We start from the raw sequence: 20,304 nt of genomic DNA on the forward strand, positions 1-20,304 counted from the left end.
TCACTGTGAGCTTTGGAAAAGGCACAGCCAACTGTACAGACAGAGAAAGATCCAGATTTCCTGGGGCTGTGGTGAGGAAGGAGGCTGCTTGGAGAGGGTTAGAATTTTCTTTCTTTCTTTTTAGTTTATTTAAGACAAAATGAGAATAAAGTATAGTGAAATAGATAAGAAGATGCCATGTTGAAATCTATTACTTTGTATGCTAAGGTAAGAAAATTAATAGGGAAAAAGTTTGAGAACCGGGGCTGGAGAGATGGCTCAGCAGTTAAGAGCACTGACAGTTCTTTCAGAGGACCTAGGTTCAATTTCCAGCACCCACGTGGCAGCTCACAACTGCCTGTAACTCTAGTTCCAAGGGATTTGACAGCTTTGCATAAATGCACATAAAATAAAGGTTAAATAAATTATTTTTAAAAAAAGTTTGAGAAACATAAAGATGTCCCTTGGAGTGTGATAATATGACCTATGGTGCCATAGTAGAAGGAAGTGAAGGCAGACACAGCGTGGAAGAAAAATGGAAGTTAGAAACAACAGGGCCAGGAACAAGGTAAAATCATAAAATAGTGCCAAGTTTGGCAGTTCATGAGCCCTGTCAGAACAGAGTGCTGGATTGGGTGTCTGGAGTGGGAGGAGGCAGGATAGAGAGGGTGGCTGGGACCAAAGGGGACATCTGACTTGGTTCTGTACACAACTAACCTCACAGCCTCTCCCCTTCTCACATCCCCTATCTTCCTCCCTTAGTAATGCATTCTCTCAGCCTAGTGACCGGTGGAGTGGGATTCATTCGGGGATCAGGCCTGACCCATTCACATCCTCCTTCAAGCAAGCCACAGGAAACAGCCTGGAATAGCCACCCCAGCCTTCAGCCATTCACATACGTACTGTTCTTTTAAAAAGCTGGAAGGTTGGTTGAGGAGTCCGGAGCTATTCTTAGCACCAAACTATAAAAAGGAAATGCCAATGATAATCTTAGATGGCTGTATTTTTACAAGGGATAATTCAAGCTCCCCTCTGAGAGTTCCCAGTCTGCAGAAATCCTCCATAAAAATGCTACCTCAGGGCAGACCCTCAGCGCCCCCTTCCTCCCCCCTTAACATTGCTAAGATTCTTTGGAGACTATTTGAGTCAGGGACTGACTAGAAGAGCTCAGATTGAATCCACTTTTATGGGCGCCTCTTCCCCAGCTGCCTCTGTAAGTTCTATCAGAGGAAAATACTCAGTGAGTGACCCTATGGGCAGATATTTATCTGTGCTGACTATACAGAGACAGCATACCAAAGGAGTTAGTACGCAGCAAGCTCTTGTCACACTCACCTGTGTCCCAGCCCAGTGTGGCTCTATTGGGTAATCCCTTAACTTCTCTGAACCTCCTGTTCAGAACAGACAATTGTGGCTCCTGTGACCTAATGTCTGGTGTCACCACCTAGCAAATTTATAGTAGAGGATCCTTGTCATTGTCATTCCAATGCATAGGAATTATGAAAAACACATTCTTGCCTTAGAGAACTTCATGCTAGTTGTTACAGGTAGCATACAAACAGGGGATAAGAGCAAAACTGTATGAAATGCCTTTTAGAAACTGGAGAGATGGCTCAGTGGCTGAAAGTATGTATTGCTCTTGCCAAAGACCAACTTTTTTTCCCCTAGAATCCATGACAGGCAGCTTATAACCACCTGTAACTCCAGCTCCAGGTGATTTGATACCCTCTTCTGGTCTTTAAGGACACCTGCATTCATGAGCTCATACCACACAGATAGAAACACATACATGTAATTAAAATACAAAACAAAATATTTTTAAATGAACATGACTTTTGGTTTTTATGCAACATTAGTCCCCTGCTTTGAGCTTTGTTGGGGAGTAATTTGTTAAAAAGGATAGATATCAGATATAGATATATACCTTTTTATTTATATAGATAAAAGATTTAAAAACTGTGTGTGTGTGTGTGTGTGTGTGTGTGTGTGTGTGTGTGTGTGTGTGTGTGTTGTGAAATGAACTCATGGCTTTGACCATGAGTTCATACTAAGCATGTAGTCTCCCACATACAGCCCCTCAAGGGTTTTCAAAATGTCTTTTGCTTTTGACCTACATTCTCTCTTGAAAATTTCTTAAGAAAACAAACTCATGATGGGAGATTTTGCCTGGATGTTTTTGTTCAGAATAGCAAAAATATTGGAGAGAGTCTAAATGTCTAACAATGGAAGTTACATGTAATGTAGATATTATAACTAATGGGTATTTCCACAAAGCAGATCACAAAACCATAGTTACAATGTGGGTTCACTCGGAGGCTATGGCCTGCAGTATTGTTTTTATTAAGGATTTATTGTAACCAGAAACTCTAAGGAACAAGCCTGAATTTTTTCCCATATAAAAACACAGACACTGAGATATTTTTATGCACACATATAGAAAATGCCTATAGATGTTGGCTCAACAATGGTTTTATGTGTAACTTTTAGAGGACTTTTTGTTTAATTTTTATTTCTATAGACTATTCCTTTTATATGAAAATAGAGGCAAAAAAGTAAAAGTGGGGTGAATATGCAATGCCTTTGTTTTCACTTGACCTTTCCTTCTTCCTTTTTTTTTTCCTCCTTGAAACAGTTTCACCATGTAGCCCTGGCTGCCCTGTAACTCATTCTGGAGACCAGGCTAGCCTTGAACTCATTGATTCTGCCTCCAGTGCTGGGATTAAAGGCGTGTGCCACCACTGCCCAGCTTCATGTGCTATTTTTAAGGACTCTACATCCTGTACTTAGCTTTGCCCCATACACTGAGTGCTTGACATGGATGGAGTTCTTCCCATCTCAGACTCTGAGTTTTCCACCTCTAAATGCATGTTAGGCTAGGTCAGAAATAGCGAGTTACTCTCATCCTGAGAGCAGCTCCACCTCCCAGGAACTGTCAGAGCTACCTCTGCAAAGACAGAGGATGTCTGATAGAAGGTGAGACCTGGTACTGACTAGTAATGCCTGCTGTGGATCTAAGATGGAAAAGAAACATAGAAGAGCCATGCAGTTCCCTCAAGTAGAATAGAAAACTATGTTTCCTTACAGACTTAAGGATCTTCAAGCAAAAGCATTAGCCACTACTTTGAAAGTCACTGGTGTCAGAGATACCTAACTTCCTACAATCAGCTTTAGCCAAGTTGTACCAGATCACCCAGTTTCTACCATATACCACAGATTCCAAGACATAATTTAAAATTTACAAATGGAGGGCTGAAGATCACTCAGTGGTTAACAACACTTGCTGCTCTTTCAGAGGACCTGGGTTCCATTCCCAGCACTCACAAGACAGTTCACAACCTCTGTAATTCCAGTATCAGGGGACCTGACGCCCTCTTCAGACTTCTACAGGCACCAAGCATGCAGGCAACACACTCATGCATATAAAATAAAATAAATCTAAATGTATTTGTTTGCTTGTTTACTGAAGGGGAAAACTCATCACAGCACTCTTAGTTGTATTTACACCCATTGTCTCTCATGCCAAGACCAAGACATAAGTCTGCAGCTGTTAATTCAGCTTCTTTAACCTGAAACAGTCTGAAAGCTACAGCTGTTGGAGACATAAACCTGATCTTGGCTTTGTCCTTGATCTGTGTCTCAAATTTCATAGACTTCTCTAAAGGCCACACTTCAGGGGGGTGGTTCAGAGGAGGGTGTGTTTCTACCACCAAAGCAGACTCTTGGGACTTCCAGAGAACATTGAGTCAATGGTCCCAGCTCTACATAGGGCTGACACTATTCCCAATGTCATATGTAAAATTCAATCAATACCCAAGCTTACTCACTGTCACACAAACATGGATTCTTTGGCAAAAGTCAGCAATGGGCTCTAGAGCTTATTTGGAGGAAGGGACAGACTAGAAGGCTCGGCTGCATCTCAAATTAACTATGCTAATCTGTCACAGCTTCCACAGAATAGCAGGCTGCATTCAGGAGTCTGGGCAACAGCTGTGCCTTCCAAACCAAGACACTGTTCAGAAAAATGATCCAAATGTGGGTTGTGTGTTTCAGTAGGATTTAGTGAGACTTTCCCACTTAAAATGGCCCTTTGTGCTTTTAAAAGATAGGACACTGACCTCACAAGTGGCTAATGCATGATGTCTTGGAGGTCTCGATTTACATTTGGCTGGTGGCCAGGACTGAACTGTCAAAATGCCCAGATGACTGATGGAAAATGCTGGACTTGTTCAGACTTGTTTGGAGTGGAGTGGGTGAATTCTAGGACACTTGCTCTGTCCTGGTTTGATAAGCTAAACAAAGCAGGACTGTTACAAAGGGCTGACTCTGGGGTTCCTCTCTGGACACCAGGATTTAGGGTCTTTAATCAGTCATGTCTTTAATTTATCTTTATTTATTCAGCATCCTTATCTACTTCAGGGTCTACTTGAGCACGGCCTATTTGTTGCAGAGAAGGATCCTGCGCAGGACTGGAGATCAACCCTGTATCCATGTTCGCTGCTTCTGCTCATCTCCTTGGGGTCATCTGCTTAGAAAGACACTTTGCAATCCAGAGGTGATTCTAGACTCCCTAGCACTCTGGACTATCACTAGATTCAGGGTGTTAGAAATGGGCCAGCTGCACCCTACCAGTTAGTCAGCGTGTTCAAGATCTCTGGGGAGGAGCTAGTGGTGTTTTACCCCTCTTCTTTCGCCTTCAAACCAGAATGGAGAAGGACTGTGATTCTCTGGGGGGAAGAGATGAGGTTTTATGGATCTTGGAATAGTTCAGAAGTCTAATTCCTACAAATCTCATGTTAGAAACAGGAGGCAATTTGAGCCGATCAGTAGACACAATGACCAGAAAGATGTCAAGAGGAGACAGCTAAGTGATACATGTAAGGAGACTTTTCTCAGTCTCTTTCTCAGTCTATCTCAGTTCCACTGGACTGGTATTTCTCAGCCCACTGGGTCCCCAGAGCCAGTAAGAAATAACCACTCAGAGACCTAATATATATTTATAATTGTTTGGTCATTGCCTTAGGCTTCTTACTGGCTAGCTCTCTCTTATTTATTAACCCATTTCTATTAATCTGTATATCACACTATGTAGCCTTGACTTACCTAGGTGATGCCCTGGCATCCTGCCTCTCTGGCAGCTACATGGTGTCTATTTCTCTGTCTTCCTTATCCCTGCCTCTTTGTAATTCCCACCTAGCTAAATTCTGCCTGTTCTTGGTCGAAACAGCTTTATTCATCAACCAGTAAGGTAAACACCTGGTCACAACATACAGAAGACATCCCCTGTCAGATATACCTGCCATAAGGTGCTTAATGACCCAAACAAGAAGTACAGCTGAATGCTTTCATGGGCTACATTAACCACAAGAAAATACACACACACACAACACACACACACACACAAGCAAAACTAAACTCAAAGATGGATTTGGAATAATCCAATAAAAGAAAAAGTGAGGTGGGCACAGTGGCCCATGCCTTTAATCCTAGCACTCGGGAGGGAGAGGCAGGTAGATCTCTGAGTTTGAGGCCAGCCTGATCTGCAGAGTTCCAGGACAGCCAGGGATACACAGAGAAATCCTGTCTCAAAAAAAAAAAAAAAAAAAAAAAAAAAAAAAGAAAAAGAAAAGAAAAGAAAGAAAGAATGAAGTGACAGCAGAAACATCCTCTGCTCTTGCAAGTATTATAGGCCTCCATGTAGCCTTTCTAAATTAAGAAATTAAGAAAGCCACCTACTTACAACAGCTATACAAATACTTAGAAACAACAAAGGTAAATTGTAAAAGCAGTGATGTAAGAAGTTGAAGACAGGAAAAGGTAGAAAGACCACTTCCCACATTCATGGATTAGAGCTATTGTCAACCACCCAAAAGGGACACACAGTACTAAAAATACATCAGTCTTTATGGGTAGTCATTAACATCACTCCCAACAATCCCATGGGGATGCGCAAGTCTCATACAGAGAATACTTTGATTTAGAAAAGTGAAGTATATCGCCTGCTGAGTGTCACACATCTCTAGAAGGGGTAGAACCAGGAGTCTTCCCCAGGTGTGCCTGATCCCAGAGCTAAAATTCTTCAACACAGTCTCACTGATGGTGAAAAGCTGTCACCCAGCTCCTGGCATCACAATGAAGGATGTATTTAGGTTTCAATTTCATTTGTTCAGGCTACATTACAAGGAAGAGAAACCCAAGGCCAGAGAGATGGTTGAATGGGTAAAGGTGCCTACAGCAGAAACTGAGTCTGACCCTAGAACCCCCATGCTGGAAAGAGGGAACCAATTCCCTTGAGTTGTTCTCTGACCTCTGCATCTACACTGTGGTACATGCATGCCTACACACACATACACAACACACAAATAAATATAAAATGAGTAATTAAAAAAATAGAAACCATCACAACAAAAATGCTCGAACTAGTTAACTGGCTCAAGGACCAAGGTGTAAAGTCAAGCTCTTTAGGGGATGGAAGCAAAGGCTGTCATGATTGTCTTTTTTCTGCTTTTGCTATGTTGGCATTACCTGGTCCACTATAGAGGGGACAAGGCCACCAGCATCTCCAGCACCCTAGACAATCATTCCCCATGAGGAAAGAAGAATTGCTCCAACATGTCCCTTCAGGGGAGTCCTTGTCTGGAGGTACATGCCTACAATCCCAGCTGAAGCCCAAGGCTGAAGAGTTCCAGGACAACCCAGTTAGCAAGACCTGCAGCCAAGGAAAGAAAAGAGGTTTTGTGAAGAAGGCCATTCACCCTAACCATGCTCAGTGTAACCCATGGTTCCCTACCTAGAAAGAGGTGTGTGGGGGGGGGTTCAGTCATTTCTCTAGTAGAGGGAAATGAAGGAAGGCTTTCCACTGTGATCCAGGTCATGAAGAAACCAAAGATGTATTGGTCTCCTTTAATCTTGCAGCTCTCCTTTGTGTTTTCATCCATTCTAGGCTAGCTCACACTCTAGTTAGGATGTCTACAGCTTTGTTTTTGTATGAGGTCTGTGTGTGTGTGTGTGTGTGTGTGTGTGTGTGTGTGTGTGTGTGTGTGTGTGTGTATACAGAGGCCATGGAACCCATGTGAAGGGCAGAGACAACTTTTGGTAATTGTTTCTTTCCTTCCACCTTGTAGGTCCCAAGGATTGATCCCAGGTCTTTAGGCTTCACAGCAAGTGCCTTTACCTGCTGAGCCATGTCTCCAGTCCAGGACATCCATATCTAATGGAAGAAAAGAATCTGGTCCAGCTGGGGTAGCTTTTACTACAGAATTGTTCATCAGCAAGAACAACATGGTGGAGCAGGAAATGAGAAAGTACCTCATGTGGAGATAGGGAGACCCAGAGTTCTGTTCTCAATGGATGCATGCACTAGGTTGGGTGGCCTTCAACTAATATTATCTCCCTTTAAAGTATCTTTTAATCAGTCAAATAACGATCATAGTGCCTATGGAGAAACTTGTTAGGATTGGATGATGTAATTATATAAAGTATCACTAGGACAGGATAGTAAGTGCAAGAATCTATGGAATATACCCCGTGTTTCAGGTGCCATGCTAGGCTTTAGAGACAACACATTCAACCAAGAACTATAGTGTTTCTATTCTTTTAAACTTTTGATAGTGGGAGTTGATAGGGAAAAAAACAAGGAAATAAAAATTACAGATGGCAATGATTTGAAAAAAATTTTTTCAGTGGAGCTACTTGTTTAAGTGCTTTTCATTTTTATAAAAAATTAGTGTATGTGCATGCACACATGCGTGTGTGCACATTTGTGTGTGTGTGTATGTGATTCATGAGCTCACATGCATACATATCATAGTGTGTGTGTAGGTCAGGAGTTGGTTCCTTCCAATCACCACAGCTTCCAGGGACTGAGCACAGGTGGTTAGACTAGCATGACACCTGCTGAGCCATCTCATCAGCCCTTTAGAAATTATTTCAAGACAAGGTCCTCCTTAAGTTGCCCAGGGTGGACTTGAACTCACCCTGTAACACAGGTAGACTTTGGACTTGAGAACTTCACACCTCACACTCCAAGTAGCTGGGTTAATAGACTAGAATCAGGGACCAGTGCTAAGAAACAAACAAAAAAAAGTTCTGTTTATATTTGCCAATGTAAAAATTACCCTGAGGGTTTGAAGCTTCCTGTTCACCCCTTCCCCATCTCTAGATGTCAGGAGCAATTCTCCATTGAGCAATTACCTTGAGATTAAGTATGAAAAGGCAACTGAACTGTTGGCACTTAAGGAAGGAGAGTGGCAATTTTGCTGATGCTATCAGGCAGCTCTCTAGCACCATTTGTGACTCTCTTCCTAGTGGGCTTTACAATCAGCTGGGGAGCCTGAAAAGACATTGGTTTTCAGGGCTCAGCCTTTAACATTCAGACTCTGGAGAAGCAGATACCTAGTAATACTAAGGGCAGCCACTGGGAGCACTGCTTACCAGCTGGCCAATGAAATTCACTGGCCCACGAGGCTAAGAAAGCAAGGTTGTTTTGTTCATCCACATATGTATCTTTCTACTCTGTAGACTAATGCACTGGTCCTCGTGAATCACAAAGGTGTATAGATGCTAGTGAAAGATGTACACAGGCCTTGTAGGAACATAAACCTGAAACCTGGCTCAGGCTGGGAGGGCCTTGCATGCTTTCTGGAGGGTAAAAGCCCAGGATAGGAAGAGTCTGGTTCCCATTCTTGTGACAGAGAAAACCAAATGACTGGGGATTGGTATGGCTACATATTTCTTTTGCTTTCATACAGAGTTAACAATCCAGTCTTGGTGTGGTGCTAATCTGTCTTTTTACCATCTTCAGAATGAGGCCTATGCAATCCAAGATGCTGAGATTCCAACCATCACTACCATAGTCCTCCTAGTAAGAAGGTCACAGGGGCAAAGAATGGCTTTGTATCTCCCTTTTAAAGGTATTTCTGGGACCATCCCTTGGTATCTTAGGAGTCCAGGACTTGGGTACTTGACCATACCCTGCTTCAAGAGGTGAAAGAGTTTTTCAGAATAGCCATATACGATAAAATTTTAGGGTTCTATTATCAAAAAGGGAAAAAATTGTTGTTACTGGTAACAGCTAGGATATGTGTAAACAGAGGCCCGAGGAATGAGCTGGGATTAAGCAGGACAAGGACAAAGCATTACCATGAGGGCCTGGGGTTGTCTTCCTCGAGATCTGCTTACCGCCTTTCATGCCTTGAATCCAAACTGCGCCTAGGGTGACTCTATCTGCCCCAGCCACTCGTTTCTCATGTCAACAGTAACTCACCCCCAATTCCAACTTCACACCCCTGCACAGAAAAAAAAATCCTCTTTTTGGTTTGTTAGAATAAGAAGAGATCATCTGGAGATTTCGCTAATGTTATGGAATAAAAATAACCATCAGATAGACTGAAGCCTTCTTTCTTCTGAAGATGACTTTTAATATGGCTAGATCATTTAAAAACAAACTCGATGCAGTGTCAATGGTAGACAAAAGTAAGAACTGATAAATAATCTTATCAAAAATGCAGAGTACCACCACAAAAATGCATGCTTGCCATGCTCAGATGGAGCGAGACCAATTCTCTACTTGAGGAACAGTAGCACTTCTAACAGGCCCAGGGTCATTTTGTGCACTCAGAGGTACCTAGAGACAAGGCCAAGGTTTATAGCTGACTTACATGAAGTAAGGTACAGACTCTGTCCAGGTGTCCACTCTCATGTGGGACCTCAGATCTTTAGGCTCTGAGGCAAGGGATCTGGCCTTCAGAGCTTCTCGGGAGCTCAGGAGGTAAAGAAGAATGAAAGTATATCATCTGCAGAAAGATGAACAATGGGAAAACATCCAATTAAGCAAAAAAAAAAAAAAAAAAAAAAAAGCCAGATTCAGAGACAAATGTCACATTTCTCATCTTATGTGGAACCTAGATTCACACATACACACACACACACAGAGAGAGAGAGAGAGAGAGAGAGAGAGAGAGAGAGAGAGAGAGAGAGAGAGAGGGACTTTTTTTCAAGGAAGAGAATGGAGACTAGAGGAAGCAGGGTAGGGGAGGAAAGGGCAGGGGAGTGTGAATTTGGTTGAAGAGCATGAAAATGTCCTCAGGAAACCCTTCACTTTGTACAGTGAATTCACCCTAGTACAGTTTTCTTAAATATGAAAAATGTAGTTCTGACTTTTAGCCCAGGCAGAACTCTCCTAACAGCTGGGTGACAGGAAAAAGCATGCTGTGTCTATGGGCACATTAGCCTAAATAAATTCTTGGTTACATTGTCATCATTCATTACCAAGCCAGTTTAATAACTAGCAGTGAATTACAATTACAAATTTCAATTCTTTAATCTTTTAAGACTGTTAGACACAATTTTAAAAAGTTTATTTAGAAACAGCTCTTGTTTAGCAAGGTACTTAAGGTAACCAATGTGGAAAACCACATGTGAAATTCACAAACCAAAGCCACCAGCTGTCATTTGCCAGCATTTCCCAAAGTGCGCATTGGGCGATGTCAGGAGGTACTGTTAAAACCAAAAAGGAGTCTCAAGCAGGGTGAGTGTGGCACCCTGAGATTATTAGACATCTTTGACAATATGACAATAATAAATATTGCTCACTTCAAAGTGGGGTGTAGCATGAGCTTCCGAAGTTGTTTGACCGAATTCAGTCAGAGCATCTGAACCACTTGGGTCTAATTAGCACTGCTCTCTCCTTTCTGACTCGGTTTCTCATGAAGGCATCATTTCCTATCTCCTTGCAGTAAAACTGGTTTTTAATTTGCAAATGCTTCAAGCAGTTATGTCTAGAGTGTGGAACACTTTGACATTTGAAACACATTGACATTACAATATATTCTTAAAAGGAGACATTTTGTATAAGAATTCCCACAAAGTCCAACTTAATATAGGAACAAACAAGACAGTGAAACTGTTAGAACCTACTTGTGGCTTGGAGCATTGAGATTTTCAGCACTGATGAGAAGTGAATGCCCTTGGGGGAGGTTTGTTAAGTCTGTAGATCTCCAGTCAGTGATTTAAAAGCTGATAAGTGAACACATATGGGTACTTTCTAGGCATGCATGATTATCTCTGCTTGGTCTTTCTCCTAAGTAAGAAATAAACAGGTTTCTAGTCCAACTTACACTGTGGATCTACAAACAACCTGAACTCCCGACATTTGATGCCAGCATGAAAAAGAGGTGATCAAGAGAGTACCTAGCCCTAGCTACTGAACAACTAACTGTAGAAGGGGCTGGAAAGATGGCTTGGTGGTTAAGAGCACTTACTACTCTTCCAGATGACCCAAGTTCAATTCCCTCATGTTGGCTTGTATCTCCAGCTCCAAGAGATCCTACACTCTTCTGACTTGCACACACACAAACATATACATGATAAATGACAACTCTTTACAAAACCATGGGAGAAGTCAGAGGTGAAAGGCTACCCAGGAAACAGGTAATTAGGAAATGGCTAACTGTGACCTTCACCTTTCTGCTGTTTCACACAGTGATTTCCTCAGTCTGTCCTCAATCAGTCTGTCTGTAACGAAAGCCCTTTAAATGAGATAGGATAAAGGGTCAAATTGTTGAATCCATTTCTTCTAAACATTAACTGGATTAACAGACATTACATATGTAAATAATGTTCCTTTAGTTCACACATAAAATGATATACTTAAATCAACCAAGAAATTCAGGATTTGTTCTTTACATCAAAATTATCTGTGCTAAGTACTTAAAGGGGCTAGGAAGATGAACTCAGGACCTGAGTTCAGATCCTCAGCATCCTAAAACCTTGGGCACAATGGTGCACATCAGTAAGACAGAACTGGATGATGTGGAAACAGGTGGATCCAGCAGAACAGTGTGTTCCAGGCTCAGTGACAGTGTGATTAAAGATGACACCAATGCCATCCTCTGACCTCCATACTTGCATGCATGGGTGCATAAACACACACCAAAAAATCAAAACTGAAAATAAAAATTATAGAAGTGCAATTTCCCAACAATTCACTTTCTTTCTTGTAGATAGATGCCTTTTAAAATGATCTTGACTCTGGTGGTCCTTACCCTATTCTGAAGTGGTCTTCTTTACTTACAAATGGATGCTTGCCAAGCTGTGACATCACAAATGGAGTTTTTGTTGGTGTTCGCTATGAGTTAAGTTTACATGACTAAGTAAATTCCATGGTCTTCAAGCCAGGTGAACACAAAATCCCCCCTTTGGGGGGGTGTTTAAATCATATGCAGACTTTCAAAAGAGCATTAAAATACACACACACATCTCCGGTGGTATAATTTAAAATCTCCTGAAAATGGTAATGGTTTACATTTATTGTTAACTTGACAGGATCTAGAATCACCTATGAGACAAATTTCTTGGCATGTCTGAGGTTAACTGAGATGGGACAATGCACTCTAAATGTCGACAGCATTATCCCATAGGCTGGGATCTTTGACTGATAAAGAGGAAGCAAGCTCAGCACCAGCATTCATCTGAGTTTCCTGAGCACAGATGGAATATGACCAGCCACCTCATGCTTCTGTTCTCATGCTACCCCATGATGGACCATACCATCAAACCATGAGGTAAAATAAGCCTTACCTTCCTTAAGTTGCTTTTATCATGTATATTGTTGCAGCAATAACACACATAATCAATACACAGACAAACAGGATTCTATGCCACTCTATTGATAGCTATGCAGAAATGCCAGTGTGAACCATAAAAGCTAACCATACTCATCTCTCTCCTCTCAACAGAAAACATTTAACAAGAGTGTTTTCATCTGTTTATTTAGTTACAACAACAACATAACAATGCATACCAAATGGGAAAGATGATAAAATGTTCAGTAACAGAAATGACTATATCTGAAGGAACTGCCCAGGTGTCATTAAATAACATTTTTAACTTATAATTGGTTATTAGTGTAAATTAAATTTAGCAATTGAGCTCTAGCTCATGTCTACAAGTTATCAAAATATTTTCAAAATGTTACATAAAAACTGACAACATCCATAAATATATAAACAGCAAAACTTTTTTCAGAAAAACAAAATAAACGTACCCTGAGATAAAATTCTAATTGCACTTGCCATGCCAGATATACACTCACATGTGTCCTCACATGCCACTGGGAGCTTTCTGTATTTCAAATGTTCCAAGACAAAGTAATGCTATCACATGTTGGTGTAAATTTCAGCCATGAACATAACTACTTTAGATTTTAATATCCCTATGCTGAGGCATTGGGAGTCCAACGTCACTAACAAGAACTTAGGAAGACACATGGCATTTGGTTCTGACTCCAGATCATGGCTGAAACTCTCAGCAAAGCATTCTAGGCTTTTTTTCTCACACCAACTGACCCAGAATATATTTTAAGAAATGTTTATTTTCTGTGCATATTTGTTTTAAATTATAAATTCCTGAGCACTTTTTCTTCTTCCTCCTCGTCGCTGTCAGTGACATTGACTTGCTGGACGCCAGAGGGAGCTGAGGCTGGGGCTGTGAAGACATTCTCCAAGGCTCCAATGTCCAGTGGAGGCATGGGACTCAAGTACTCTTCCCCACTGTGCCCATGGCTGTTGTAGTAGGGGGGCCCATCCATGCTCTCACAGCTCCGAGAATCTTCACTGTGTGTGTGCTCATCTGGGTAGTCTCTGAAAGGATAGTCTCTATTTAAAGCTGAAAATATAGCCTCGTGCTTTTGGTACCTGTCTTCATAATAACCAAGACATTCTGGCATTGAACTTGGAAAATTTCCATAGCCAAAAGGGGGCCGACTATAAGGGCATGTGCTGTGGTAGAAAGACAAAAAGAAAATTAGGTCAGATCTTGCCCACATACACCTGGATTCACAGACTGTGGGTAACTGAGTTTTTTTTTTTTTGTTTTGTTTTGTTTTGTTTTGTTTTTTTAAGGTTTGTAAAGCATTCCTCTGCCTTCCCATTGCCTATCACCTTCCCACCAAAAACTCATAGCAAAGGCAGTCTGGATGAAAGCCATCTCCAACATCATCACCTCTCACTTGTTTCTAGCTTCATGTTTGCTTTGTTTTGTTTTGTTTTTCAAGACAGGATTTCTCTGTATCGTTTTGGAGCCTGTCCTGGAACTTGCCTGTAGACCACGCTGGTCAATACAGAGAATCCACCTGCCTCTGCCTCCCAAGTGCTGGGATTAAAGGCTTGAGCCACCAACACCCGACTAGTTTCTAGCTTCTTACCTTTGATGACCACAATAAAGAAAATCCCATCCTGGCCTCTAGCTACCTTGCACCACACATAAAGTGTTGGAAATGTAAGTACATGTTGTATGGCACTGAAAATGGCAGGTAACAACAGTAAAGTGGCCCTCCTGGGATGGGCTGAAAGGAAGAGCTGCTAAATTTCAAAGCCCTGGAACAGAAGACTCCAGCTTAATTATACAAATGACACAGTAACTGAGTAAATTTAGAATACTCATAGCACTATAAACATTTAGAACTGGCACTATGCTTTCAAAGGGTTTCTGAAAAAAAAAAAACAAAAAAAAAACCAAAAAACAGAAACATGGACAAGACTTGGGGGGGGAAACGTATGCAGTTTTACAACTCTCTTTTTAAAGGCAAATCTAATATTCTGTCTCTCAAAACCAGTTGCCAGTTCTCTTTAAGTGATGAACAGGAATTACACACAAACTGGGCTCATGAGCTCCATCTAGTGACAGCTAACGTAAAGATCTCATTCATTTGCAGACACCATGGGAATGTCTGGTGCTGTACTCCATCTTCTGAACTAGAAAGAGAAATGGAAGGAAAGAGGAAACGAGAGAGGAGGAGGAAAAAGGAAAGAAGAAAGGAAAGGAAACCAATTCTCTTTCCTTTCAAATGTATGGAAGAGCTACTATACCACTGCCTCAAGCTCTCTGAAGATGCCCCACTCCCAAAGCCTGAAATAAGAGGTACATTAAATGCCACAAATATAAGTCAATGTTTGCATTTTTTTTCAGGTTTACTACCATACTGTCACATTCTGGTTCTGGTATTTAAAATTTTTAAATGTCATTTTAGCTGCCATGACTTTGTTCACATAGCTTTCCACCTTCAGTTCCTCCGTCCATTGAACTCTATGGGTATGTCAGAGAGGATATCAAATCCACTTCCCATATAAAGCCTTAATTTGATGTAGACATAATTAGCAACTGTCACAAGATTCAATTTCAAGAGAGTGGAAAACTTAAAAATCCTAAAATTTTGATATTTATCAGACATGCCGTAGTTTGAAAAACTAGCATCTTCATGACTGGACTGTATGGGGAAAACAAGTTAATGTTATATTCACAAGTCAATTACAACAAAGCTGATCCAAGGTCACATGAAATGAGTAGACATAAATGCATCCTCTCCATTGTGAAAAGCATCTGTTAGCATGATTAGAGTATCAATATTAGCCAACACAGATTACACCTAGTCTATGCTTTCCAGGTACTGGCTGAGGATTTCATACAGAGCAAATGGACCTTAAAGACATTTCCATCAGTACATGGAACATTCTCTAGGTAGCTCATATAATAGTTATGCCCTAAATGAAGTCATGATAATTTCTTAAAACCTGAAAAATATTACATATCTTCTCATATCACAATGGGATAAAACTACAAATAAACAGCAACAAAAAGAATAGAAAGCAAAAACAAAAACAAAACATAAAAACAAAAAACCCAAACTTACAACGAGCAACATAAACCAATGGGAAATTGAAAGGAAAAACTTTTTCTGGTAGTAGGTGAAAACAACCTCACAAAAATCTGTGTAATATATAACAAAGGCAGTTCTTAGAGAGACATGTGTAGTAATACCCCATACATCAGGAAATAAAACAACCTCAAACCAACATTCATCATGCACCTCAAGAACTCAAAAAGCAACAACAAAACAGACAAAAAATTAGTAAGAGTTAAGAAATAGGAAGAAATAAAATCAAAACTAAAGGAAAAGGCAAGTGACAGGAAAAACAAGACTGACAAACTTCTAGCTAGAAGAGAGCTCAAACAAAAATATCAAAGATGAAAAAGATAATGCAACAGACAGCACAGAAACACAAAGGGTCATAAAAATTATTATGAGAAATCACATGGTAAGATAACTAGAAAGCCTAGAAGAAATGGGTAAGTCTATGAGCACATATAACCCATATATAACAGAAGTAGGCATGGCAGTTTGTTTGTAACTCCAGGATACAGGGAGAAGTGGTAAAAGGGTTCAGGTTTGAGGCCCATTAGGATTTTATATGGAGTTCAAGGGCAGCCTGGGCAGCACAGAGAAACAAAAAAACAAAAAAAAAAAAAAAAAAAAATCAAAGTAGGAGAAGAGAAAAGGGGGATGGAGGAAGGAAGAGGAGGGAAACCTAAACTGAACATACCAGTACTGAGTAGTGAGACTGAAGCCTTATGTATCTTGTTTAAAAGACTTTCCAGGACCTAGTGAATTGACTACTGAATTATATTAATTATTTAAGGAACTAGTTACAATTGAAATGGAAGAACTCAGCCAAACACTTTTATATGTCCAGCTTATCCCATTAACTTGGAATAAAAGCAAAGAAAACCCATATTGTGGATAAACATAGTTGCAAAAATTCTCAATAAATTTATTAGTATATAGAAAAGATCACACTTCATGATGAATTGGAATTCAAGGATAGTTCAGCATATACAAACCAATAAGCACATAACACATCACCAGAATTCAGGACTGTAGTATATGATCTCTCCATAGACATAGAGTATGCAGAAAGATATATTTTTTCATGGCAAAACACTCTTACCAAGTCATATATAGAAGTAAATCTTCAAAATACTAAAGGCTAAGTGTACAAAACTCACAGCCAATATGACATTAATCAAGGAAACTGCAAACATCTCCTCTAAGATTGCAAACCACAAACGTGTCTGCTTTCATAGTGGGGAGACTACTTTAAATACCCTTCCCCTATAATGAGATTGATGACTACCTTAAATGCTATCCTAGAGCCTTCATCCAATAGCTGATGAAAACAGAAGCAGAGATTCACAGCTAAGCACTGAGCCAAACTCCTGGAAGTCAGTTTCACAGAGGGAGGAATGAGGAACAAAGGGGTCAAGACAACGCTGGGAAAGCCCACAGAAACAGCTGATCGAGCAACTGGGAACTCATGGACCCGTCTGACAGCTGGGGAACCAACATAGGACCAAACCAGATCCTGTGAATGTGGGTGTCAGCAACGATGACTGGGCAGTCTATGGGGCCTCTGGTAGTGGAACAAGGAGGTATCCCCTAGTGCATGAATGGACTTCGGGAGCACATTCCATATGGAGGGACACTCTTTCAGCCTAGACCCACAGGAGAGAGCCTAGGCCCTACCCCAAATAACTTGCCAGATTTTGATGATCCCTCCTGGAAGGCCTTACCCTTCCTGGGGAGGGGATGGGGGATGGGATGTTGGGGGGGCATGGGAGGATGGGAAGGAGAGGGAACTGGGATTGTTATGTAAAATAAGATGATTTATAATAAAATATTTTTAAAAGTGTCTGCTTTCACCACCCTTATTTAATACAGCACTGGAAGGTATTTGCATGAGTGCAAGGAAAGAGAAACTGGAATCTCTATATTGGAAAAGAAGAAGATAAATTACACATATTTGCATGATTTTACAGAGAAAAATCTAAAAAGGCTGTTAGAACAGATACATAAATCTAGTAAAGCTGAAGACGATAGATTAAGCATAAAAAATTGGGCTTCTTTGTGCATTCACAGCTTCCTTTAAGCTCAGCAGATAACCATGGTTGGTCTCAAATTTGCATTCTCCCACCTCAGCCTGATGTGCTCTGGGATTTCAAATATAGGCCATACAATGAACTTACTGGAAAGAAAATGAAGAGTTCAATCCATTCACAAAGCCACAAAAATAAAATATTTAGAGTAAATTTAAACAAGGGAGTAAGACATTGAGCAAGTTTAAGGTTAACTTACGTAACATAAGGCCCTATTTTCAACACAAACAAGCAAACAAAATCCATATATATACTACAAAGCTACTGCAACCCAAAGATCATGATAGCAGCATAAAAGCATACACATAGACAAGAACAACAGAACCAAAAATAAAGAAGCTAATTCACGTCAATACTGCAACTGATTAGGTAAAAAGATACTAAGGACACACAAATGGTGGGCAAAGAAAATACAGTCTTTTAAATAAACACTGACAGAAAAAAATGGATATACATGGACATCAGAGTGACATTATATTCCATCCTCCCATTGACAACAAATCAGAGGCTTACATGTAAAACATGAAAATATAAAATCACTGCAAGGAACCAACGAGAAGGCTTATGTACACTGGTGTGATATAAGTGATGACTTAGTTTTAACAAGACCCAAAGTCACAGGCAATGGAAATAGACAAGGGGGATGATAAACTAAGATGCTCTCACACCATAAGGAAATGAGAGTCTACAAAGTGGGAAAAATACTTGCAAAATATTAATCCAAGGGCAAGGTGGTGGAGGCACATGCCTTTAATCCCAGCACTTGGGAGGCAGAGACAGGGGGATCTCTGAGAGTTCAAAGCTAGCCTGGTCTACAGGACTAGTTCCAGAACAGCTAGGGTTGTTACACAGAGAAATCTTGTCTCAAAAAAAAAAAAATCATCCAACACTGGATCAATATCCAGAATACACAGCACTAAACACCAAAAAAGGGAAATAGCAAATTATCATATGACCCATCAAGTCCCCCACTGGATATAATACATCCAAAACTGGGGTCATTATACAAGAAGATATTCATATTCCCATGTCTGTTATTGTACTACTGACAAATATTGAATCACTCCCAATGCCCTTCAGTGGATGAACATATAACATGCTGTGGTGTTGTATCTTTATAGACTAGAATATTAGTGAGTTGTAAAAAGAATGGAATACTAAAAAAAAATATTTTCAGCAACATGAGTAGAAATGGGAATCACTGTGCTAAGTGAAATAAGCCAGACGGAAGGCAAATTACCACACTTTTATTCATCTGTGGCAACTAGTACGTTGGTCTTAGGGAAGAACAGAATTGAATACTAGATAGGGCAGATGATGTGAGCATCTCCCCAGCCCAGAGCCTGGTTCTGCTTTGGAGTTCTGAAGGATTTGCTTTCTACATAAATATTTCCATTCTCCACAGTTAAAATCAGAATTGCCCTGAAATCAGAAACCTATTCACCAACAATAGGAAAAAAAAAAAAAAAAAGATATCATTTGGATTTTCGATGAAGAATATGAAACTTTACTGTACTTACTGTACATGAAATATGAGATCTGTGATTTTCTTTAAAATGTGTCCTTGTTACCAAAGTAAGGGGAAACTGGAGAAACAAGAAGTACCAGCATGTAAGGCACATTATGCTACACTGTTACCTATTTTGCATGTGACATTTCTGTAACAAATTATAACTAGTTATTCACAACAGAATGAGGTAAGTCATTCTGTCTCCTCACATTCTCTAAGTTGGACCTCTGTTCCCACTGTGCTGGTCCCAGTGACTCCGCAATGGCTCCTGTTGCTGTAGATCACTCTAGCTGAACTGAGTGTATGAGAACTCTGTTCATTGAGAATGCTCAGGGGCTGGGGAAATGCAGGTACAAGATGACAGCACAGAACCCTGCATATTCCTACACCTTCCATTAACTGCTCTGGCCTGTAAGAACACAAGTTTCCTGTGTCTTCTGCTCCAAAATAAAGTACACCTTGAGTCATGAAAACAAAGCCACTTGTCGGAAAATGGCTCAGTGGAGCAAGTCCATTATTCCTCCCATTTTAGTTTTAAGCTTAATCGATAGGCTGAAGAGTATCCCCTCAATGTTTATGTCCAACTAAAACCTTAAAATATGACTGTTTAGAAATAAGGTCTTGGAAGTGAGTCTGACCAGTTCTGGTCGAATCCCCCCATCTCCTCACCCCCTTCCCTGGAAACTCCCTGGGTTAGCTCCGAATCTCGCTCCCCTCTATATCCTGTCCCTAGCAAGAACGCTCCTAGTACTCTGATCCACAAACCCCCAACCCAGAACCTGCCCTCCCCCAACCCTGTGCCCTACCTAGCCCAATGCCCTACTGCTCAGGTCGAACCCTGGACCAGAGGGCAGGTCCAACAATCCTGCCACCTCAGGGGAACTTTCTGGATCTGCTCTGAGCACACTAGACCCGCCTATCCCTGTGGGATCACCCTGAGTCCCTGCCTGCCTGACCTTTGACCCCTAACACCAGGCCTCTGCTGGAGAACCCCATCTCAGGGCTTCTGCTGGAGACCCACCTATCCACTCAGGAGCGGCCAAGTCCCA

General features: G+C 40.9%; 2 protein-coding genes across 5 annotated transcripts in view; both read right to left on the minus strand.

The window, feature by feature from the left end:
* Positions 1 to 20,304, minus strand: part of Adam19 (ADAM metallopeptidase domain 19) — a 1,172,352-nt gene that overhangs the window by 108,626 nt on the left and 1,043,422 nt on the right. The window lies entirely within an intron of this gene.
* The window catches only part of Sox30 (SRY-box transcription factor 30), a 38,349-nt gene continuing 31,375 nt past the window's right edge, over positions 13,331 to 20,304 (minus strand). The window contains exon 5 of one of the 2 annotated variants that reach the window (XM_051180875.1): positions 13,331 to 13,754. In XM_051180875.1, the coding sequence (XP_051036832.1) occupies positions 13,373 to 13,754 (382 nt within the window). In that variant the 3' untranslated portion in view covers positions 13,331 to 13,372. Of the gene's footprint in view, positions 13,755 to 19,265; positions 19,332 to 20,304 lie in introns of those variants that run through there. The other variant, XM_051180876.1, reaches the window with a different exon arrangement.

Source organism: Phodopus roborovskii, unplaced genomic scaffold, assembly GCF_943737965.1.
Source record: "Phodopus roborovskii unplaced genomic scaffold, PHOROB, whole genome shotgun sequence".
Taxonomy (NCBI): Eukaryota; Metazoa; Chordata; class Mammalia; order Rodentia; family Cricetidae; genus Phodopus; species Phodopus roborovskii.